This window comes from Nannospalax galili, unplaced genomic scaffold (genome assembly GCF_000622305.1).
Source record: "Nannospalax galili isolate Female #2095 unplaced genomic scaffold, S.galili_v1.0 scaffold924, whole genome shotgun sequence".
Lineage (NCBI taxonomy): Eukaryota > Metazoa > Chordata > Mammalia > Rodentia > Spalacidae > Nannospalax > Nannospalax galili.
The window spans coordinates 83,360-108,486 of record NW_008350467.1 but is presented as its reverse complement, the minus strand read 5'-3'; the positions used below and the strand labels follow the sequence as shown (position 1 = coordinate 108,486).

Here is a 25,127-nt window from a genome sequence, read left to right as displayed (position 1 = left end):
GTGATCAAATCCAGATATTAGATCGATAGATTTCTCTGACCTAATTATTCCACTTTTACCAATTATCCCAATAATATCTGCCATGCTTTTAAAGGTTGAAGTTTTAAACTGCCTTTTTACATTTTACTCTATTTTCTGTTTCTGAGACAGGATCTTTTATGAATGCAAGTTGGCCTAGAACGCCTCACTATGTATCCCCAGCATGGCCACAAACTGCAGATTCTTCTACTTGAGCCTAGTGCTGAGATGACAGGCATGTGCCACCAATGCCTGGGTTTAAACTCATCTTTTAAATTACAATAATTCTAAGATTTTGTTTAAGAAGCAAATCATTTATTCAAGACAAAAGATATTTTATGGGCTGGAGAGATGGCTCAGTGGTTAAGAGCACTGCCTGCTCTTGCAGAAGACCCAGGTTTGGTTCCCAGCACCCACATGGCAGGTAACAGCCTTCCTAACTCCAGTGCCAGGGAATCCAACGCCCTCTTCTGACCTCCAAGGACACTGAACAACATGGGTACCCTTAGAGGCAAGTGGGCCTGGGTTGTGTAAGAAAGCAGGCTGAGGGGCTGGAGAGATGGCTCAGTGGTTAAGAGCACTGCCTGCTCTTGCAGAAGACCCAGGTTTGGTTCCCAGCACCCACATGGCAGGTAACAGCCTTCCTAACTCCAGTGCCAGGGAATCCAACGCCCTCTTCTGACCTCCAAGGACACTGAACAACATGGGTACCCTTAGAGGCAAGTGGGCCTGGGTTGTGTAAGAAAGCAGGCTGAGGGGCTGGAGAGATGGCTCAGTGGTTAAGAGCACTGCCTGCTCTTGCAGAAGACCCAGGTTTGGTTCCCAGCACCCACATGGCAGGTAACAGCCTTCCTAACTCCAGTGCCAGGGAATCCAACGCCCTCTTCTGACCTCCAAGGACACTGAACAACATGGGTACCCTTAGAGGCAAGTGGGCCTGGGTTGTGTAAGAAAGCAGGCTGAGGGGCTGGAGAGATGGCTCAGTGGTTAAGAGCACTGCCTGCTCTTGCAGAAGACCCAGGTTTGGTTCCCAGCACCCACATGGCAGGTAACAGCCTTCCTAACTCCAGTGCCAGGGAATCCAACGCCCTCTTCTGACCTCCAAGGACACTGAACAACATGGGTACCCTTAGAGGCAAGTGGGCCTGGGTTGTGTAAGAAAGCAGGCTGAGGGGCTGGAGAGATGGCTCAGTGGTTAAGAGCACTGCCTGCTCTTGCAGAAGACCCAGGTTTGGTTCCCAGCACCCACATGGCAGGTAACAGCCTTCCTAACTCCAGTGCCAGGGAATCCAACGCCCTCTTCTGACCTCCAAGGACACTGAACAACATGGGTACCCTTAGAGGCAAGTGGGCCTGGGTTGTGTAAGAAAGCAGGCTGAGGGGCTGGAGAGATGGCTCAGTGGTTAAGAGCACTGCCTGCTCTTGCAGAAGACCCAGGTTTGGTTCCCAGCACCCACATGGCAGGTAACAGCCTTCCTAACTCCAGTGCCAGGGAATCCAACGCCCTCTTCTGACCTCCAAGGACACTGAACAACATGGGTACCCTTAGAGGCAAGTGGGCCTGGGTTGTGTAAGAAAGCAGGCTGAGGGGCTGGAGAGATGGCTCAGTGGTTAAGAGCACTGCCTGCTCTTGCAGAAGACCCAGGTTTGGTTCCCAGCACCCACATGGCAGGTAACAGCCTTCCTAACTCCAGTGCCAGGGAATCCAACGCCCTCTTCTGACCTCCAAGGACACTGAACAACATGGGTACCCTTAGAGGCAAGTGGGCCTGGGTTGTGTAAGAAAGCAGGCTGAGGGGCTGGAGAGATGGCTCAGTGGTTAAGAGCACTGCCTGCTCTTGCAGAAGACCCAGGTTTGGTTCCCAGCACCCACATGGCAGGTAACAGCCTTCCTAACTCCAGTGCCAGGGAATCCAACGCCCTCTTCTGACCTCCAAGGACACTGAACAACATGGGTACCCTTAGAGGCAAGTGGGCCTGGGTTGTGTAAGAAAGCAGGCTGAGGGGCTGGAGAGATGGCTCAGTGGTTAAGAGCACTGCCTGCTCTTGCAGAAGACCCAGGTTTGGTTCCCAGCACCCACATGGCAGGTAACAGCCTTCCTAACTCCAGTGCCAGGGAATCCAACGCCCTCTTCTGACCTCCAAGGACACTGAACAACATGGGTGCACTTACACACATGCAGGCAATACACTCATATACACAAAATGAAAAAATAGAACATTTTTCAAAAAGGCATTTTATAATCTAGCTAAATATGCTTAAAACGAATCATAAGCAACCCTAGATAGCTAGCAATAATCAAGTTCCATTTGAAAAAGTTTTCCTTAGCTGAAATGTTCAAGGACAGAAATTATCAGTCATAAACTTCTAGTTTAGTGGGAAGAATCAAACTTAAAAAAATTGGGACTAAATCAGTTCATCTTATTCTTTGTGACTTCCTGATTAGTAGCAATTTTTTTTAATTTTTTTTTCTTATTTTTTCTTAATATTTTACTTATTTTTATTTTATGTGTATGAGTGTATTGCCTGCATGTAAGTACATTCATGTTGTGCAATGCCCACGGAGGTCAGAAGAGGGAGTCGGATTCCCTGGAATTGGAGTTATGGACAATTGTTAGTGGCTATATGGGTGAAGTGAACCCGAGTCCTCTACAAGAGCAGTCAGTGCTCTGAACAGCTGAGCCATTTTTCCAGCCCCTTGATTTATTTTTATTAATTTATGTGTATGAGTGTTTTGGCTGCATGTGCATACACCAGTGTCATATAAAGCCTGTGGAGGCCAGAAGAGGGCATAGCATCCTTGGAACTGAAGTTACAGACGGTTGTTACCCACCACATGGGTGCTGGGAATCAAATTCTGGTTCTTAACAGCTAAGCCATCTTTCCAGCCCCTAGTAGCAATTTAAAATGAATTTTTATATCTGTTAACAATTCTTAACATGGGTGCTGGGAATCAAACCCAGGGTCTTAACAGCTGAGCCTTGTCTCCAGCCCCCAGTAGCAATTTTAAATGCATTTTTTAAAAAAACAGACACATTTAATGAAACTATTGAAAACAACAACAACAACAACAACAACAACAACAACAACAACAACAAAAAACAACAGTACACATGGGAACATGCCAGAGGCTACAAGTCCCAAGCTTCACTCACCCTGGGGTTTGACAATTACACTGGGGCTCCTGTCATCCATTGTCTCCCTTCCCCAGGGCCCAAGATCTACCTCTGGCAATGCTCATTCACTTCAGAGGACTACCTCAAGGAGTCACACACTGTGAGGGTTAAATGGATTTTTATATCTGTTACAATTCTTTGCATTGGAGTACAGGGGTACATGCCTGTAATCCCAGCACTTGGGTGGTGACGGCCGGAATAGAGCAGCCTGAGCTAACAACAGTGAGATCATGTCTCAAAAAAAAAAAAAAAACAAAAAAACAAAACCAGCTGAGGCAATGGCTTAGTGGGTAAGCATGAAAAACTGTGTTTGAATCCCCAGCAGTTGTGCATGGCTTGTGCATACTTATAACCCCAGCATGGGGGTGGGAGAATGGAGACAGGTAGATCCCCGGAGCTCAGTGGCGAGCCAGCCTAGGCTAAATGGTTAATGTATGGTTCAGTGAGAGACCCTGTCTCAAGGGACAAGATACCTGATGGCCTCCCCAGGTGTGTTCCCAGGCATATATACCTGCATGCGTATACATTCAAATCAGGGCTGGAAATGTAACTCAACTTGTAGAGTGCTTGCCTAGCCTATCAATACTTAGGTTTGATCCCCAGCACCACATAAACTAGGCAAGGTGGGGCACATCTGTAATTTAACAAGAGAGAGGTTGATGCAGGAGGATCAGAAGTTCAAGATCATTCTCAGCTATGTAGTGAGTTTGAGGTCAGCCCTAGCCTACCTAACACCTTGTATCAAAATAAACAAACAAAAAAAAAAAACCAAAAACAAAAGATGAAGCGACTGATGTCAATCTTAACTCAAAGCTAATATGGTTAAAGATGATTTTTAAACAAGCCTTGAAGTAATACAAATCAAAGAAAAAGAAACCACAATTTAAAGAATGAACAAATATATCAAAATGTAAGAAAATACAAATAATTGACATTACCACAATGAATGTCAACCGAGATGTTCTCAACTCCTCTCTTTACTGTTCTTGGTCGACCTTGCTCAGTGGGTGTTGAACCCCATTCATCAGACCCTGCAATTGGCTGGTAATGTACCATGAGCTTAAATAGAAAAGATCAGAGCAAAGCAAAACAATCTACATTAATTTATATATAATTGTGTGTGTGTGTGTGTGTGTGTGTGTGTGTGTCTTTTTGAGACAGGGTTTCCCTGTAGCCCCAGCTATCCTGGAACTCACTATGTAGACCAGGCTGGCCTTGAACTCACAGAGATCCGCCTGCATTTGCCTCCTGAGTACTGGGATTAAAGGCGTGCACCACCATACCCAGCTGTATATAAAACATCTTAACCCCTAAAAGATTTTAGGGTTACCTCTTCAGAGGGGAGAATGTTAGAGTAGCAAAAGACCCCATTTAAAAAAAAAGAAAAGAAAAAGAGCAAGCACATGAAGTTCTCAGAAAACAGTGATGGGAGATATGGGAGGAGTTGGAGTAGAGGGGAGGGAGTGGGCGTGGATTTGATCAAAACACCTTATATGCATGTATGAAATTTTCAGTAATTTTCTTTGTTTAAAAAAACCATTATAATAAAGTCCTAACTGTTCATTATGATCTTTAATCCTCAAATATTTGAATATGTGTGGTCGGCTAAACTCTCAGCACTAAAGTACTGATTTCTAACCAGCTTTTCAGTAATTCAGCTCTGAAATGCACGTCCTTGTCATTATCTCACTCTTGCTCTCATTTTGTCCCCACCCGTCCTATCCCCTCATTTGTTGAAAATGGTTATTTTCACATATTTTCATTTTATTTCTAATACATCCAATTTCTGTTTTAAAATACAAAAAAATTAGAACATATCTTTTATATAGTCAAATCTCAACTAGAGCTTTAATATTTAGCAATTCCAAAAGTTTGAAACGAGAATTCTTAAAATATATTAAGTAGAGGCGGGCGTGGTGGCGCACGCCTTTAATCCCAGCACTCTGGAGGCAGAGACAGGCGGATCTCTGTGAGTTCAAGGCCGGCCTGGTCTACATAGTGAGTTCCAGGACAGCTGGGGCTACAGGAAGACCCTGTCTCAAAAAAAAAAGACAAAAAGAAATATATTAAGTAGATCTTTCAATAATGTCCTATACAAGGGAAGGGGGCATAAAGATGATTTTATGTATGAAATACACAAAAATTCAACAGAAAGTTAAAAAAAAATAATATGTGGACATGCTCACATAATATACTGATGATATTCTTAATCTATGTTGGCATTAATTTTCCATAAAAAAAATTCTGAGCCAGGCATGGTGGGGCTCACCTTTAATCCCAGTTCTGGGGAGGCAGAGGCAGGCAGATCTCTTTAAGTTCCAGGCCAGCTGGGGCTACAGGGAGACTGTGTCTCAAAAAAAAAAAAAGAAAAATTCTTTTTTAGTGTTGGGAGCTGGCTCACTAGGTAAAGCACTTGTTACTATCACACCATAGACATGAGATCAAATCCCCAGAGCCACGTAATGCTGGACACACTAGCATACGCATCTGTAATCTCAGTGCTCCTACGATGAAATGGGAGGCAGATCATAGGATTCTGGGAGGTATAGTGAGGAGAATCCTCAAAAGCTTATGGGCTAGCTAGGCTGGCATAGAGAGTGAACAAGAGACCCTGTCTCAAATAAGGTGAAAGAAGACTGATATTCAAGATTATCCTCTGACTTCCACAAGCATGCTATAGCACATGTATGCTGGCATTCACACATCATACCCTGTACACACACACACACACACACACACACAAAGCTCAATGGAGTAAATAATGGTAGTTACTGTAAGTTTTAAGTTTTATAACGATGAAATCAACATCAAATTTGCGAAAGGTTATCCTACATGGAGTTCGTAGAATAAAAGGTCTATCAGTTCTCCTTAGTAAAGCATTAACCTTTAATCTCAGCACTAGTGAAACACTTTAATTCACTTTACCTTTGGGTTGTGTAATATAATAATTTCTCTGTTTGGAGATTCAAGTTTCTTTTTCCACTCATCCAGAGTTACAGCAAGCATGTAAGTTTCCTTAAAAGAAAATATATTAGACTTCAACAACTTTTCTATTAAAAGTGAATTATTAAAAAAATAAGCAGGGTATGGTGGCGCACACCTTTAGTCCCAGGAGGGACATGAGACTTAGGACTTGGGAAGCACAGGCAGGTGGATCTCTGTGCGTTCAAGGCCAGCCTGGTCTACATAATGAGTTCCAGGACAGCTGGGGCTACAGGGAGACCCTGTCTCAAAAAAAAAAAAAAAAAAAAAAAAAAAGGCCAGTGTGGTGGCATACACCTTTATTCCCAACACTCCAGAGGACAGGGACAGAGGCAGAGGCAGGTGGATCTCTGTGAGATCCAGGCCAGCCTGTCTACATAGTGGGTACCAGGTTGGTTGGGGCTAGAGAAAGTCTATAAAGCATGACACAGAATCAAGCAACCAAGATTTTTTTCTGGAAGATTCTTAAAATATGCCAGAAGAGTTAAAAAAAATTATTAATGAGAAGGAAAAAAAGGTAAAAACAGGCTGAAGGAATACCTCTAAAACTTGGCTGAAGCTCTCTGAGTAGGGAACGTATTTATTGTCTTTGTCTCCCTTGTAAAACCATGTACATCGTCTCACTTCGGATGGCACTTCATCCCAGTACACCGCATACCGCATCCTCTCCCCTAAATGAACATCGTATCTGCCCCCATCGGTGGGAACAACTCTCCCATTACAATCTTTTCCTATCAAGTATTGCAAAGGAGAAAAGAAGCACATCATTTCACAATAAATCTCAATACAGTTGTGTTACGTTTCAAAAAGTGTGAATAATGTAAACAATTTCTACTTGGTTACATTTAAATTAATTGGAATTTAATTCATATGTTTTTTCATGAACTACTTCTCACAAGTCAAAACTAATCACTTAGTGAAAAAGAAATTTTTCACTGCCCCTTAAAAATAGGCATATAGCTGGGCATGGTGGCCCACGCCTTTAATCCCAGCACTTGGGAGGCAGAAGCAGGTGGATCTTTGTGAGTTCAGGGCCAGCCTGGTCTACCTAGTGAGTTCCAGGACAGCTGGGGCTACAGAGACCGTCTCAAAAAGACAAAAAAAAAAAAAATTAAAAAAAATGGGCATATATAGTCAGGCATGATGGCACATGTCTTTAAATCCCAGCACTCAGGAGGCAGAGGTAATGTGGATCTCTGTGAGACTGAGGCCAGCCTGGTCTACATAGGGAGTTCCAGGCCAGCTGAGGCTACAGAGAGACCCTGTCTCAAAAAAAGTCAAAATAATAGGAGAGAAAAATCTAAAATTACTTTAATGAAAATCATTGCAATGGTATAGAGCCATTACATTTTGGTTTGAAAGAGATGAGAATCTTTGTTACAAGTCATCATTTTCTTCCTACCAGAGCCATAGGCCTCTTCCAGTTGCTGTGAATCCTCAGAGTTGAAAGGAATCCATATCTCCTTAGAATCTATCATCTTACAATAAAACCAATGTGGAGAAACTGGTTCATATAAGCTGCCAACATCCATGTCTATTAGCTCAAAAGAACTACATGAGTTTGGTGATGGGGATGGATCTGACTGCGACAACTGCCGTGATTCCGGCGATGACATTTCGCTCTCTAAAAGGCAAGGCAAAACTGTTAGGAAAATTAATTTCCTACTATTGACACTAATTGTTCATGTGTGTGCAGGCACCTAAAAGAAACTGATCCTTTTAAGAAGCCATTCTTGAAAACGAACAACAAAGAGCTATATAATTCAAAACAAAAATATCACATTTGGGGAGGCGCTTTAAACAATGTTTCTACTAGATCAACCATTTTAGCCAAACAAACCCAGAATTTCACGAAACACATGGTCAAAATTGATTGCAATGAACTATTTTACCAATTTCCAATCCAAATCTAGCTCCAAAGGCAGAAAATTAACCCCGCCCAAGCCAGTGTTTCATACTGAGACCCCCCAGGCCCTTCCTTTACTATCCCATTCTATAACTGCTGGAATCTTAAATACTTAAAACACAGCTATTCCCTTAAAAACCATTTTGGTTAATGCTTTAATTGCGCTTAAACAAGGGGCTATGGTGCATTTAAAGTCAACACGGGAAAACAGCGCCTGCAGCAGCACCAGCCCACCCGTCTCGGCGTCCAAGCTGCGGGTGAGAAGTTAGCATTCGCTGCCCACAGCCCCTTCCCTCACAGAACGCCCCACGAGCTGCCGCCGATCCACCACCGGTTTCCGTCGCCCCAGCTGGCCTGGATCTCCGCTTGTCTCTGCTCCCCAGCGCAGGGATGGACGGTGCGCGGCACGCAGCAGCTCCGCAGACGCTGCAGGGAGAGAAACCACGGCACCACTGCGGCCTGCGGGCGGGCGCACGCCCCTGGAGCCGCGTCTCCCGCGGTCACTTCTACCACAGACCGACCCGACCGTCCCTCGTCTGCAGCTGGACTCCCGCCACTCGCCCCGGCTTCCTAGACTCCGGCCGTCCCCGGAACAGCGTTAGCAGATGCCGCAGGGCGCAGCGCGCACGGCCCGGCGGCTCCCCGCGCCCCGGGCCGCCGCCACCGCCCCGGCCACCCGCACTCGCCTGCCAGCGCCGCGGCGCGCACTCTCCCGCCCTAGCGAAGGCGCCCAGGGCATGTCGCAGCGACCGCCTGTCTTCTAGGTCCAGGCGGGGCGGGGCGGAGCCAGCGGCCGCGCCCGTCGAGCCCCGCGCCCCGGGACCCAAGCGCTCCCAGTGGGCGAGTAGTGCCCGGCTCTCAGCGCCCGCCGCGGGTGAGACCTATAGCGCTGAGGGGAACCCACGGAAGTGTCGCGAGACATGAGGGAACTCGCGCGAGACGTGGCTCCTCCTGCGGGCAGGCGCGGGGCACGCGCTGGGCACGTGGTGGCGGGGCGGGGCGCTTGCGCTCCCCTCGTAGCTGGCGAACCAGTCTCTGTCTGAGGACCACGGCCACGGAGGGAGCTGCGGGGGAGGGCCTCGTCCCTGTGCTGGGAGGAGCGTCGCTGGGCCTCTCCAGCCTCTGCTCGAACGGAGAGGCTATGGGAAAGGCGCCCTGGAAGCAGCAGCCGTGCCGGTGGCGTCCGGACGTGGCTAATCAGCCTTGCGACCCCGGGAGATACCGGCGGCACGGGTAGGAGGAAGGGCAGGAGCCCCCAGACCGACCCTGGAAAAGGGGAGGACAGGGAATGAGTGTCGGGTGAGAAATTGTGTGGCGTCCTGTGTAGCTGTCCTGCTTCCGGTGTGGAAGACCGCAAGCCTTTGGTGATTAAGCGGGACACTTTGGAGGGCTGGGGATGATGGTGAAACGCCCAATAGCAAGGTTTGGTCCCCAGCACGTGAGGGAGGAAAGAAAGCAGGGCAAGTAATATACTTTACTATCTTCTAACTTGATTATAAGGCAGGAGTTAAAAGTTTTCAGACACTGAAAAGAAACTAAATGTGGGAATTAGGGGCTGTCTAGGTGGCCCAGCGGTTAAATGAACTGGCTGCCCTCGCAGCACCCACGTGGTGGCTACACACAGAAGAGAAACTTCACTGACGGAATTTATTTTTTTACTTCGCATTGCCAGAGATGGAATTCAGAGCTTGGGGTTGGGTAAGAGCTCTGCCGCAAAAGTCCCAGTTTGGAATCTAAAAACCTATCAATGAACTTTCATATCCTGACCATTAAAATCTACCCATCTATCTTGGGTGTGTTTGTGGGTTTTGTTGCTTAAATTTTTGAATTCGTTTCTTTTGAGGTAGGGTCTCAGGTTGGCCTCAAACTCACTATATAGCGGAGGATCACCCTAAACTTGTGATCCTCTCGTTTTCATGTCTTGAGTTCTGGGATTACGGGTATGCACCATCATATTCTATGTAGTGATGGAAATCAAAGCCAGGTCCTCCTGCATGTTAAGGAAGCCAGGGCGCTTAACTGAGCTACACCTGCAGTTCTTGTTTGATTTTTTTTTTTTTTTTTCCTCCTTTGAGTCAATTCCTTATGAAGCCCAAGCTAGTATCAAACTAAGGATCCTCCTGCCTCTGCCCCCAGGTGCTGGTATTATAGGCATGGACCACACTCAGCCTATCTTATGCTACAGATTTTTAACCCATGTATGATTTATGATACTGTGTAATATTTTTTAAATGACTTCACTGAGCTATACAAATCTTCCGAATGTTAACACAATTGATTGTACAACTTTATAAATGTTTTTTTCTATCAACAAACAACTTTCTCCTAGAAAGTAACTCACACAGGATTTTTTTTGTTTTTTGAGTCAGTCTCACTATGTATCCTTGCCTGGCCTGGAACTTACTATGTGGATCAGGCTGGCCTTAAACTCAAGAGATCAGCCTGCCTCTGCCTCCCAACTGCTGAGCCATCTTTCCAGCCCCCAGTTCGTTCTTGACTTATGGTATTTTCAACTTATGATGGGTTTATAGTAAGTCAGGGCACATTTATATTATGAATTTTTTTTCTAAAGAGTACATTCAGACTGGGGTTAGAGAGATGACTCAGCATTTAAGAGCACTGGCTGCTCTTGCAGAAGACTCAGGTTCAAATCCCAGCACCCACATGGTAGCTAACAACCATCTATAACTCCAGTTCTAGGGGATTCAACACCCTCCTCTGACCTCTGAGGTCAGAAGACCTGACTGCATGTACACTGGTGCACTCATATGCAGGCAATACAACTCATACACACACACAAAATTTATATATATATATATATATCGAGAGAGAGAGAGAGAGAGAACCTTTAGAATGGAGATATCAACAGATACTATCCTAAGTAATGAGGTTAGTAGCTAAAGTCGAAGTCACACAGGACACTTTGATAATGATGAAAGGGACAAACCACTTCTGTGCTTTTCCTCTCCCAAATTCATAGCCCCAGTTTAATTAGGAAAAACACATCAGAAAAATACTTCCCAGTGGAAGTTATTTCTCAAAACTGTCAGATCATCAAATCAAATGAAGAGGGAGAAACTTAGCACAGCTAAGAGCAGAGACATGATGAGCTGTTCTAATGATGTATTACCTGAAATCCTAAAGGGGAAAAAAGGTATCAGGTAAAAATGAAGGATGGACATTAGTTAATGTGAATGTATCCATTTGAGTCCATAAATTATGACATTTAATAAACAGAAGTGTTAATACAAAGGAACTGGGTGAGACGTCTAGAATTCTACAGTGTCATAGATTTTCTATAAATGGAAACTACTCTTGAAGTTTATTAATATAATTCCAGTTTGGAAAAGAGCAAAATATGGGTGGACATAGTGGTGCATACGTTCAATCCTAGTACTCAGGAAGCAGGAGGATCACTGCAAGTTTGAGGCCAGCCTTGTCTACAGAGTAAGTTCCAGGCCAGCCAGGGTTACATATTTGCGACACTGTCTCAAAAAAACAAAAGGAAAGCTGGACATGGTGGCACATGCCTTTAATTCCAGCACTCAGGAGGCAGATGGATCTCTGAGATCCCAGCCAGCTGGGGCTACAGAGAGACCCTGTCTCAAAAAGACCAAAAATAAGTACATAAATTAAAAAAACCAAAAGGCACAAAAGATACAGTATTCACAGGAAAGAATATACAGGAGGATGAATAAGCACGCGGAAGGATTCAGTACCACTGTTAGGGAAACGAAAAGCAAACCACAATGAGCTGTCACTATAGACCTATCAGAATGACTAAAACACTGAACACAAATACTGCAGGGACACGAGTTCATACGTAGCTGGTGTAAAATGATAGAGACACTTTGGGAAAATGACAGTTACTTAAACATGCAACCACCATACAATCTAGAATTACATCCCTAGGAAATATTTCATTCCCTAAAAAATGAACGTTTATGTACACATAATGGAAAAATGGAGTTAAAAATTAAACATGCAACCACCATACAATCTAGAATTACATCCCCGGGGAATATTTCCCCTAAAATCCGAACATTTATGTACACGTAAAAATCTGTATGTGACTATGCATAATAGTTCCAAAATAGAAACAACCCAGATAGCCATCAGCAGAGGAATGGTTAGCTGTGGTACCATCCACAAACTACTATTGATATAGGAAACAACTTGGATGAATCTCAAGAGAATTATGCTGAATGAAAAAGTCTTTAAAAGCAACATACTTATATGACTCTCCACAGGTAACATACCCTTTTTAAAAAGGTTTATTTGCCAGGTGTGGTGGTGCATGCCTTTGATCCCCAGGACTTGGGAGGCAGAGGCAGGCAGATCTCTGTGAGTTCAAGGCCAGCCTGGTCTACATAGCGAGTTCCAGGCCAGCTGGGGCTAGGAAATCTGTGTCGCAAAAATACCAAAAAAAAAGATTGTCTTATTATGTCTTGCTTGTACATAAGTGCGTGCATATATATGCAGTGCAGTGCCGGGAGGCCAGAAAGGATGTCTGATCCTCCAAAGTTATAGCTATGATCCATGTGAGACCTGGGAACTGAACCTGGGTCCTCAGCAAGAGCATCAAGTTGAGTCCTTTCAATCACTAAGCCATCTCTCTAACACCCCCAACCCCTACCTCACTTTTGCCTTTGTTGTTTTAAGGCAAAGTCAGTACTACTATGTAGTCCAAGCTGGTCTCAAACTTGCCATTTTCCTGCCTTAAGCTTCCTAACTATAGGTATGTGCCACCAAGCCTGGTTTAGCATTGTTAATGAAGTGCAGAAATAGGATTAGTGCAGCTAAGTTTGTAGTGCTTGCCCAGAATGCATAAAGGCCCAAGTTCAAAGCCCAGTACCTCATAAACAGGGTGTAGTTGTGCACATCTGTATTCCCAGAACTGAGGAGGTAGATGCAAGAAGATCAGAAGTTCAAGGTCATCCGCAGTTATATAACGAGTGAGGCCAGCCTTGGCTACTTGGGACCCTGGTACTGATAGCTCAGTCAGTGGAGTGTGTGCCTTGCAAGCACAAAGGCTTGAGCTCAACCCAGAACTCATGGGAAAATGCCAGGCACAGTGGTTCATGCTTGTATTCTGGGGAAGGCACGAGGTTTGTTTGGGCTTTCTGGCCAGCCAGTTTAGCCTAAAGGGTGAGCTCCAGGCCAATGACAGAAAAGGTGGTGTTCCTAAGGATGACACCTGAGCTTGTCCTCTGGACTTCACACCTACGTGTGCATCAAAGTGCGCAGGCAGACACACACACACACACACACACACACACGCTCTACAGTATTCAATTAAATTTACATTTCCAATAATCAAGAAATCCTTAGTATAAGTATGTTCCAAACATTGCTTGAACCATACTGACATTAACAGATGATTGGGGCTGGAGAGATGGCTCAGCAGTTGAGAGCATTGGCTGCTCTTGCAGAGGACCCGGGCTTGGTTCTCTGCCCCCACATGGTGGCCAACAACCATTTGTAACTCCACTGACAGGGATCCCTCTTCTGGCCTCCGTGCGCATTGCATGCATATGGTGCACTTAACATACATGCAGGCAAAACAGTCATACACATAAAAATAAATATTAAAAAGCAGACAAGTTGCCAGGTGTGGTGGCACACACCTGTAGTCCCAGCACTTGGGAGGCAGAGGCAGGTGGATCTCTGTGAGTTCAAGGCCTGCCTGGTCTACATAGTAAGTTCCAGGCCAGCTGGGGCTGCATGGGGACCCTGTCTCAAAAAGACCAAAAAAAAAAAAAGGGAAGTTTTCTGCACTGCCCAAGGAGGGGTCCAAACAATGTATTATAGATTTACACTGTAACTTAAATGGAAAGTTTCACACAGTAATTGAGTCTTTGATGTCCTGAAAATGAAGGCGGTCCTCAAATTCCTTGTAGCAGGAACCCATTCATGTGGCACTGTTCTAGTTTATTTCTCCATTGCTGTGACAAAACACTCTGACCACTACCAACTTGAGGAGGAAAGGGTTTATTTGTCTTACATCTCCTGGATCACAGTTCATCAGAGCCCAAGGCAGAAACTAGGGCAGGAACCTGGAAGCAGGAGCTGGAGCACAGGCCATGGAGGAACACTGCTTACTGGCTTGCTCCCCTGGCCCCTGCTCAGCCTGCTTTCTTGTACAACACAGGCCCACCTGCCCAGGGGTAGCACCACCCACAGTGGGCTGGGCCCTCCCACATCACTCATCAATCAAGATGTCCACAGACATGGCTACAAGCCAGTCCAATGGAGGCAATTCCCCAATTGAGGCTGCCTCAACCCAAGCGTGTCAAGTTGATAACTAAAGCTATGCAGTACAGGCACCGATGTTGATTTCCAGACAGAATAGTCCATCTACAAAAAGAGTGATGGTATCAACACCGTAAATCTGAAGAGGAACTGGGAAAGCTGCTACTGCAGTTGAAAACCCACTGTCAGCATCGCCTCCTCCAGAGCACTGACAGCAGCTTGTGCTGGTGACGCTTTACTCCTGGGACTTTCAGTCACCAGACCTAGTCAGTCTTCTAGGAGCCATGCCTTCTGTGGTGACTGAAGAGCTGACCACCAGCCCCTAACGGGTCATTATCTCAATCTACCTATCACTGCTCTGTGTAACACAGATTTTCCTCTGTGATATGTGGAAAAGCCATCCATGCAACCAGGGGAGCTCACTCACTGGGTCTTATGCAGTGGATGGTGGCCAGAAAGCTCTGTACACATTGTAGCACCTTCTCCCACGGGCACCCATGGGAGGCCATGCCAGATTAAAAAAAAATATTTTACTGTTTTATGTATATGAGTAATGCCTGCATGTATGTAAGTGCAGCCCTGTCATGCAATGCCTGGGGAGGACAGAAGAGGCCCACTGGATCCCCTGGAACTGGAGTTATGGACAGTTGTTAGCTGTCATGTGGGTGCTGGGATTTGAACCGGGTCTTCTGTAAGAACAGCCAGTGTTCTTAACTGCTGAGCCATCTCTCCAGCCCCCCATGCCAGATGTTTATTTCTACAAAGATCCTGAAGAGATTGGTAAAGAAGGGCACACTGCTGTTGTTGAAAGACTAAAGAAGGAGGAACTGCAGGGTGAACAGACTGCCAGTTCCTGAACTGCTCTTCAGCCTGGTCCTAAAGTGTACAGGTGCCCGCTGTGCGTAGGTGTTCCAGTGCTGCTCAGGCCCCTAAATGGGTTAGGAATAACCACTAAGTGGCTATAAGCTGTTCTTCTGCAGACTCCTAAGCAAAGCAGAAAGATGGCTGGAAAACAAACAAGGGCCAGCAAGATGGCTCTTTGGGTAAAAGTTCTTGCTGCCCAAGCCTGAAGACCAGAGTTCAATCCCTGGAATCCATTATGGAAGGACACACACACACACAATCATATAGACACAAAACCTCTGAACAGACCTCTGAGAAATACTTCTAACTTTAAAAAAATATTTTATTATTTTTGTGTATGAGTGTACTGCCTGCATGTATGTGAGTGCACCCATATCGTCCAATGCCGCGGAGATCACAAGAGGGCTTCAGATTCCCCTGGAACTGGAGTTAAGGACAGTTCGTAGCCGCCATGTGGGTGCTGGGAATTGAACCCGGGTTCTCTGCAAGAGCAGTCAGTGCTCTTAACCACTGAGCCATCTCTCCAGCCCCAAATATAGAAACTTTAAAAAGAAGTGCAATTTTAGAGAAATTCAATATTAAAAAAAAAAGAAACATGAAGAAATTAATAGCCTCAGATATGTAAGGTGTTACAACCAGAAAAGAGTAGAATCTCACAAAGTGAAAATTTAGGAATTAAAGAGAATTGAAATATAAAATTCAGGGGGCTGGAGAGATGGCTCAGTGGTTAAGAGCACTGGCTACTCTTGCAGAGGACCTGGGTTCAATTCCCAGCAACCACATGGCAGCTAGCAACCATTCATAACTCCAGTTATAGGGCAATCCAATGCCTTCTGACCTTTGTAGGTATTGCACGACACAGGTGCACTTAAATACACTCAGGCAATACACTCATAAAATAAAAATAAAACATTTAAAATATAAACACATATATACAATTCAATGAGTAGTTGGAACATAGAAGTTGTGCAAATTTTGGGCTGGAGAGATGGCTGAACAGTTAAGAGCTAGAACTGTGGTTATGGACAGTTGTCCGCGTGAGTGCTGTGATTCAAACCTGGTTCCTCTGCAAAAACAGCCAGTACTCTTAACTGCTGAGCCATCTCTCCAGCCCCAAAGATCAATCTTTGAAGTCAAGAATTGAAACAGTAGTAATGTGGGCTAGGCATGGTGGCACATACTTTAATCCCAACACTCAAGAGGCAGAGGAAGCCAGGCATGGTGACACACACCTTTAATCCCAGCACTCCGGAGGCAGAGCCAGGTGGATCTCTTTGAGTTCAAGGCCAGCCTGGTCTACATAGTGAGTTCCAGGCCAGCTGGAGCTAGAGGGAGACATTGTCTCAAAAAAGAACCCCCTGCCCCCCCCAAAAAAAAGGGTGGAGGAAATTGGATTTCTATGAGTTTGGAGCCAGCATGGTCTACACAGAGTTCCAAGCCAGCTAGGATTACACAGTGAAACCCTGTCTCAAAAGCAAAAAACTAATTCCATGTAAGTGTGCCAAGGGAAAGAACTGAACAGCCCAACAAAAACAAAGTATTTCAGCATCCAAAGGCATGAGTTTTTACAATGTCATGCCCAAGAAAACAGATACAGATAGACCTACACCACTACTAAATTTCAGAACAGAGGGATAAAATATATCCTACAAGTTTCCAGAAACAAAGGTTGGGCCCTCAGAGGGCTGGAGATAGCTCAGCAACTAAGAGTACTGGCTGCTCTTCCAGAGGACCCAGGATCCCAGTTCCCAGCAACCATATGGCAGCTAACTACTCTAATTCCAGTTTCAGGGGTTTCCAGTGTCCTCTTCTGGCCTCCATGGGCATTGCATGCATGTGGTACACTTATATACGTGCAGGCAGGCAAAATGCTCATACACAGAAAATTAAAAATAAATCAATTAAAAAGCTCTTTAAAAAGGTAGGTCTCAGAGAGCTGAAGATATCTCAGTTGGTAGAGTATGTGCCTCAAATGCATGAGGCACTGGGTTCATTTCTCAGTACCTCATAAAAAAATTGGGTATGGTGACATACAGCTATAATCCCAGCACTTGGGAGGAAGAAATAGGAAAATCAGAAGTTTAAAATCTGGCCACATTGAAGGAGAGTGCCCCTCAGACCCCTCCTTGGCCTCAGTGAAAGAGCTGCCCTCTGCCTGACTCTGGAAATCCCCTAGATTGTTCGAATCCTTTCCTGGTACATCTGTTTATGGTTTCTATGGAAATGGTCTGGGGCAGGAGAGGAAGAACATTCTGCCCCAGGTAAACTAGCCAATGGCTGTATAGGTTAAGGGCTCAGCCCTAGATTGTTAAAATCCTTTCCTGGTTCTTCTGTTTATGGTTTCTATAGACATCCCCTGCTTTGCAGATTTTGTGCTTAAAAGCAAGCCCTGCTTTTCCACAGCTCTGGGTCGCGGTGCAGCTCCTGAGCCTGCCTGCATCCCCAGCCGGTCGGTTTTAATAAGCAGTTAAGTTTTCCTGAGTCTCAGTGTCTGAGTAGTCAATTCAGGGAATTTTTCGGACCCAGAACAACACACTGAGTTTGAAGTCAGCCTGGGATGTACAAGGCCATGATTTCTGCCCCACAAATGGGTCCTGTATAATTGATCACAACAAAGTATGCTTCTCAACAGCAATTCTGGAAACTAAGTTCTAGAAACTATGAGACAACAGAACAATGGTTTTAAAATGTTTTACAATAACCACTTCCCAAAATTTTACACCCAGCTTAGATAATCCAGTGTCTAGGTAGAATACACATTTTAAATTATGCAAAATATAAAACCAATGATTTTCCATGTAATCTTTTCCAGGAAGGGAAATAAGTTGAGAAAGAAAAAGACACACAATACAAGAAAACAAGAAGGGGCAAAGAGACTCCCCAGGGTAAGTAAAAAAAGGCTCCAGCACAGACTTCCTCATGAGTTTGAAACTGATCAAATATATGTATGCACATCTTGAGAAAAGACTTAGAGGTCAAATAGGTCATTAAGAATATAAGCAACCAAATAAGTGATTAATTACAGGGAAAACAAGGAGTTGCTCAGAAAAAAAAAATCATAGTTGCAGAACTGAGCTGTGGTTAGCATTTACATAGAAATGACTGTGGATCTGTATTCAGAAGTGGGGACTGAGATGTGTATGTGGGAGGGCAGAAAGATAAACATTTATCCTCTCTATAAAAAACAGCTGGGGGCTGGGTGTGGCAGAGGCAGGCAAATCTTTGAGTTCAAGGCCAGCCTGGTCTACATAGTCCCAGGACAGCTGAGGCTACAGGGAGACCCTGTCTCAGGAGGGAGAAGGAGGCAGATCTCTGTAAGTTCAAGGCCAGCCTGATCTACATAGTGAGATCCAGGCCAGCTGGAGCTACAGGAAGACCCTGTCTCAAAACCAAAAAAAAAAAAAATTTATAAAATAGATACAGGGGCTGGAGAGATGGCTCAGTGGTTAAGAGCACTGGCTGCTCTTCAGGGGACCTGGGTTCGATTATCAGTGCCCACATGGTGATTAACAACCATCTGTAATTCCAGTTCCAGGGGAATTTGACACCTTCTTCTGAGCATTTACATGTGTATGTGTCTGTGTCTGTGTCTGTGTGTATGAGAGAGAGAGAGAGAGAGAGAGAGAGAGAGAGAGAGAGAGAGAGATACATTTTACATTTGAAAGTGTTTACCTCTGGAGAAAGAAAAATAGGAAGAGGATCAGGACAATATTTTTTTCATAGAATTGACTTGTTAAACTCATAAATTTTGTTTATGCTTTTTTTTTTTCCCCCTCTTTTTGAGACAGGGTCTCCCTATATCCCCAGCTGGCCTGGAACTCACTATGTAGACCAGGCTGGCCTTGAAATCACAGCAATCCACCTGCCTCTGCCTCCTGAGTTCTGGGATTAAAGGCGTGTGCTACCATGCCCAGCTGTTTATGCTTTATTTTTGTGTGTGGGAGGAGGCATGCATGTGCATACCATCCCATATGTGTAGAAGTCAGAGGATAATCAGTGGGAGTTAGTTCTCTCCTTCCACCATGTGGGTTCTAAGGACTGAACTCAGGTACTCAGGCTTGGCAGCAAGTACCTTTTTACCCGCTGAGCCATCTCATTGAGTCTAAACTCACAAGTTCTTAAAAAGAAAAAAAAAAAATTAAATAAAGATATAGTGGCACACACCTGTAATCCTAGCACTCAGGAAGAGGCAGGCTGAGCTCTGTGAATTTAAGGCCAGCCTGGTCTACATAGGGAATTCCAGGCCAGCCAGGGCTTCATAGTGAAACCCTGTCTCAAACAAACAAAATTTTAAAAAGTTCTATAAACTATCTATTCCCTCAAAATCTTTAAAATATTGTATTTACTATTATTTTAATTTATATGTATGAGTGTTTTTCCTACATGTGTGTAAGCACACCCATGTCATGCAGTACCCAGAGGTCAGAAGAGGATGTCAGATCACCTGGAACTGGAGTTACAGACAGCTGTTAGCTACCACGTGAGTGCTGGAAATCAAACGCAGGTCGTCTGAAGAGCAGCCAGTGCTTTTAACCACTGAGCCATCTCTCCAGCACTGCCCCTCCATCTTTAAAAAAATGATTTTATTCTTTTTTTTCTTACAGTCTTGCTTTATGCGGGACAGGGGATAGAACCCAGAACTGTGTACATGCTAGGCAAGCACCACACCAATAGAGCCCATGTGCAATCCCCTCGTAACTTTTCTTAAATGACAGTCTAATCTATAGCCTTCAATTAAAAAAAAAATCTGGTTAACTTTAAGGTCATTACTTATGTCAACCAACTAAAGCACTCTTTCAAAGCCCATTCTTTTTTAAAAAATATTTTTATTTATTATCTTTATTTTATGTGTATGAGTGTATTGCCTACATGTATGTGAGTGCACCTGTGTCCTGCAATGCCACGGAGGTCAGAAGAGGGCTTCAGATTCCCCTGGAACTGGAGTTAAGGATGGTTTGTAGCTGCCAAACCTGGGTCTTCTGCAAGAGCAGTCTGTGCTCTTAACCACTGAGCCATCTCTCCAGCCCCTTTTTTTAAAAAAAACTATTATTTATTTATTTATTTATTTATTTACTTATTTATTTGTCTTTTTGAGACAGGGTCTCCCTGTAGTCCCAGCTGATCTGAACTCACTGTGTAGACCAGGCTGGCCTTGAACTCATCTGCCTCTGTCTCCCGAGTGTTGGGATAAAAGGCATGCACCACCACACCCAGCTATTATTTTTATTTTATTTGTATGAGTGTATTGCCTGCGTGTAGGTAAGTGCACCCGTGTGGTGCAATGCCTGAGGAGGACAGAAGAGGCTGTTGGATCCCTTGGAACTGGAGTTAGGACAGTTGTTAGCTACCATGTGGGTGCTGGTAATTGAACCCAGGTCTTCTGCAAGAACAGTGTTCTTAACTGCTGAGCCATCTCTCCAGCCCTCAAAGCCCATTCTTTAAAGGCATTTAAAACACTTATGCCCCAGACACTTCAGTATCACTGACTTGTTTAAATGTTTACCTTGGTGTTTGTATTGCAGAAAATATCTTATAAGAAGAAAACAGTTGTTTTTAATCATGCAAGGTCTAGGTAACTTTATTCAAGATTTTTGACAAAAATGATCTCCAAAGTAATATAAATTTAGACACTTTAAAAAAGTCTAGATGTGAAGTTTCAAAAGAAAATTGACTTCGTTTCAAGTCAGTATTATGTCAAAAGCTGAACAAATTTTACAAATCATAAATACTATTTTCCCTCTTAAATTTATTACATTTTCAAAGACAGGTTGCCAACTTCGCTTTCTTTGATACTGGTATCTGGAATCATTGTAACATTGTTTATAGCTAAGTTAAGTGTGTACCTATCCTGCATATCTCATCATAATTAAAAATATAAATCCAGAAGCCACAACTCTTCCTTACAGAATTCCAGTTATTACATGTATCAGAAATGAGAGAAGTAGAAAATCGCCATCTGAACACCGCAGTGGTAACTGCCACAAGCACATCTGCCGACAGCCAAAGGAAGGCAGACTGAAGCACAAACAGGACATTTGCATAGTCTCAGAGTATCTCTAGCAAATATTTAGTAATTACAAAGGAAAATATGGACCCTTACAGTAGAGTCCTAGCAGACACCACGTTAGCATAGTGCTCAGTGTAAACAACACCAGAAATACATCATAGCATCAGGTATCGCCTATGATACTGTCACAGATTGGAAGACCATGTGGAGACAACAACTAAATGCAGAACGGGATCCAGGACAATTAAGAGGATACCGGTAAAAAGACTAATAAAATGTCTACGTTTAGCTCCCTACTTTAGTTAATATCAGTAGCATTATAACAAGATTAACTTCTTAATTTTGACAAATGTTTTAGTTAAGTAAGGTGTCAAAATAAGGGGAAGGTAGATGAAGGGTACACAGGAAATCTATTTTTACAACTCCTATGTAAGTTTAAAATCATGTTAATAGTTTAAAAATAACTTAAGATATATACATGTGTATGTATGTATATTTGTGCATAACACTTGTACATATATATAAAAATTAAGAATTTGTGGAAATTGGCATCTTGGGCAGTCAGTAAGCTAAGCAGAAACTTTCTTTTAAATTTGTCACTGTCTTCACTGATAACAGCCTTAAGGATTCTCGTCCTAAATTTTCTTTCTTTTTTATCTTTTTGAGACAGGGTCTCCCGGTAGCCCCAGCTGGCCTGGAACTCACTATGTAGAGCAGGGTGGCCAGGAACTCACAGAGATCCACCTGCCTCTGGATTAAAGGCATGTGCCACCATGCCTGGTCTCTCCTCCTAAATTTTTATTCTGAAGTATAATTGTCGATTTTTATAGAAAACTTTTTAAAAAACATTTCTCTATTGGGCCAAAAGTAAGAGAATGAGGACTAGGACTGTAGCTTAGTATAGTGCTTGCCTAGATGTACAAAACCCTGGATTTGATCCCCAGCACCACATAAACCAGGCACACATCTGTACTAGAGGTGGAGGCAGCAGGATCAGAAATTCAAGGTCATCCTCAGCAACTCAGCAACTTCAAGGTCAGACTGGGATACTACATGAACTTCTGTCTCAAAAAATAAAGGAGTATTTTTTGAAAGAAAATTCTGTAATAAAATGAGAGAATTCTATAATAAAATGATCACATCTTGAATCATTCATCCAAAACATAAAACCTAGCCAATATTTTTGATTTTTGAGACAAGATCTCATGTAACCCAGACTAGTCTTGAATTCACCATATAGCTGAGGATGACCGTGAACTTGTGATCTGCCTGCTTCTATCTCCCAAGTGCTGAGACTATTGGTACCGAACACCATGCCTGGTTTATGCAGGACTATGATTGAACACAGAGCTTCATACATATTAGGTAAACACTCTACTAACTTAGCTTCATCCCCATTCCTCAAGCATTGTTTTCAGTTCATCTCATCATATAATGTTTAAGTATGAGTAGTATATATATATAGAAGAGATGGCTACAGATTCAGTATCACTAATATATATGCCTGCTAATCTAGAAAAGCGCATGTTTATATCTTACTAAGAAACTGCAGTTTTTGTAAAAGTAGATCTGTAAACTAGACTTCTCTTTAAATTTAAAAGGTAAATTTTTACCTGTCTCATATAACAACATATACATAACCAAGCAAGGCCAGTTGTGACCCTTTCAATATCTCTTTCTTAAACTGGCTCTAAAATGACTCTTATTAATAGTAATAAACACCTTTTTATGAAACAGGCAGCCTATGAAATTTGTGAAATAAAGACCAAATCTAAATTAGAAGAACATGACAGATTTTCTACTCTAGCTGTGGCTGACTCCCTGAGCATGAACTCCCTTTCCTTTATCAGCTATAAACTGAGCTGATATCTCTCCCCACAGAAACTATTTAAATGAGAATGATATTGTTAAATAATCATAATTGTTACTTTTGGGGGGGGTCTTTTTGAGACAGGGTCTCCCTGTAGCCCTAGCTGTCCTGGAACTCAGTATGTAGACCAGGCTGGCCTTGAATTCACAGAGATCTGCCTGCCTCTGCCTCTGCCTCCTGAGTGCTGGGATCAAAAGCGTGTGCCACCACACCCAGCAATTGTTACTTTTTGTAGTAATTATTTCTACTCACTGTGGCATTTAATTTTCTATCTGTTTTTATCATAAGACTATTATAGAAGCAGCAATAGTGAAAAGATAAACTTCATAAAAAAGTAACTTTAAAGTGGATCTTTATCCAAATACAATGAAAAAAGCAAAGAAATAAAATGTCCACAACCATTTCCATACTTGTGTTACTGTAATTTCCAAATTCACCTCCCCTACTACTATGAAAACAGAAGGGGGAAGAACGCTAACAAGCTACACAAAGAGAGAGACAAACAGTTTACTTGAGGAACTCACTACACACTGCAAGTGGCAAAAGGATAGAAACTCATTCAGAACGGCCCTTCGATCTGGCTGTCAATGTTTAATTATAGAGAACATGATCTACAAAATGTACCAAGAAGTAGAATAATTACTGTATTTGTGAACTGAAAACAACAAAACAAAACAGAGGGCCAAGAAAGCTAAAGTCTAAGCTATAATTTACACATAAAGTATATGCAGTCACAATATACAGAAATGTGACAATCCAGTCTGTTTGTTTGTCTCTATTTCCAATAGCCTGTTACTTAAAGTGTAGTTCCCTCCTGCTGATAGGCAGCAGCCTACAAATACCCATGAATTTCTTAAGGAGTGGGTCTACTTGACAATATTGATAATTTCAATTTCCTATCATGTTCATTCATCTGAAAATTGAAAAAAAACAAAAACAAAACTCATAACTAAAGTGTTCTTCCATCCCTTCACCAGCTTTTCAAAATTTTTTTCCTCCCAAGTCTTAAGACAAGGGAAAGTTGGAATGTGTTGCTTCTCATCACAACAAGCATTTCAAAAACATGGTAACTACCCAAATTCAAGAGTTCTTTGGCCAAGTTAGTAACAGGCTTACCCTTTACTCTAAATCATTCATAATCCTTTTTTTTCTAATTTTTCCAGTATGGCCTGGATCTTACAAACAGCCTCTTTCCTGGCCTGACGGACAGAGTCCTGGCCCCCAGTTTCAACAGAATCCAGTTCTAAAAGTTCCTTTGTCAGCATTTCTTCCAGAAGCCAGTATGCTTTGTCTGTCTTTTTTCCTACAAATTCTTCTACTTCTTGCTCAAGATACTGGACCTTCTCCAGCACATGTATGATTTTTTTAATACTTGGAGGAGTGCCTTCATCTGAAGACAAACACTCTTCAGGAAGATTATTACTCTGAACCTGATTGCTGGGATGCTCATTGGTGGCAGTACCATATAGCTGAGGCTCGGCACTATACTGGACTGAAGAATCCAAAAGGTCTGAATCATCATTGTTCATTGCTCCCGAAGATTCGTACTGATGGACACTGCAAGGAAAGTTGTGTCGGCTCACACCTTGCTCCGACTGGCTATAGGGGTATGAGGGGTCCTGGAGTGGGAGGACAAAAAGGAGAAGAAAGCTTGTTATGGGAAGCCATCAAGATCACGTTAGTCCACATCTTTCACCTGAACAGGAAAGTGCTTGAAGATTCCCACCATGAGAACCTTAATCATCTGAGAAAAACACAGTTAAGATAAAGAGAGAGCATCAAGCAAAAGGCCCAGAGTTCCCAAGTACAATGGCTGCAACCTGCACTGATGCAGATCCTTCTCTGAACACCTACCTCAGTTCAGCCAATGACCTAACAAATACTTTTCCTCCCTAAATAGTAAGAATCTCAAGAATACAGCCAGAAGCAAATGGTGTCAAGTCTATGATTTAATGTAAAATTACATCATAAAAGCTAGTTGTTGTAGTTATTTCAGGTTGTTTTTCATCTCTATATATTGTTAGAGGCTGTAAAATACATTAAAAAACTTT

At 43.3% G+C, this 25,127-nt stretch overlaps 3 protein-coding genes across 8 annotated transcripts in view; 1 reads left to right on the top strand and 2 right to left on the bottom strand.

Moving 5' to 3' along the window:
• The window catches only part of Ddhd2 (DDHD domain containing 2), a 43,426-nt gene extending 34,523 nt beyond the window's left edge, over nt 1-8,903 (bottom strand). For 4 of the 6 annotated variants that reach the window (XM_029570769.1, XM_008847761.3, XM_017801849.2 and 1 more), the window contains exons 1-5: nt 8,318-8,454; nt 7,580-7,801; nt 6,718-6,908; nt 6,121-6,210; nt 4,134-4,254 (exon numbers count right to left, since the gene is read on the bottom strand). In XM_029570769.1, coding sequence (XP_029426629.1) covers nt 4,134-4,254; nt 6,121-6,210; nt 6,718-6,908; nt 7,580-7,793 — 616 coding nt within the window. In that variant the 5' untranslated portion in view covers nt 7,794-7,801; nt 8,318-8,454. Of the gene's footprint in view, nt 1-4,133; nt 4,255-6,120; nt 6,211-6,717; nt 6,909-7,579; nt 7,802-8,317; nt 8,520-8,769 lie in introns of those variants that run through there. The other 2 variants (XM_008847762.3, XM_008847763.3) reach the window with 2 other exon arrangements.
• Nucleotides 8,435-25,066, top strand: LOC115072833 (translation initiation factor IF-2-like). The gene is made up of 3 exons (XM_029570779.1): nt 8,435-9,316; nt 18,012-18,084; nt 24,240-25,066. Exon 1 carries the CDS (start codon nt 8,474-8,476, stop codon nt 9,005-9,007), a length of 534 nt encoding a protein of 177 aa, XP_029426639.1. The 5' UTR covers nt 8,435-8,473; the 3' UTR covers nt 9,008-9,316; nt 18,012-18,084; nt 24,240-25,066.
• Bag4 (BCL2 associated athanogene 4) overlaps nt 20,762-25,127 on the bottom strand; it is a 40,980-nt gene continuing 36,614 nt past the window's right edge. The window contains exon 5 of the mRNA XM_008847760.2: nt 20,762-24,695. Coding sequence (XP_008845982.1) covers nt 24,210-24,695 — 486 coding nt within the window. The 3' untranslated portion in view covers nt 20,762-24,209. The remainder of the gene's footprint in view (nt 24,696-25,127) is intronic.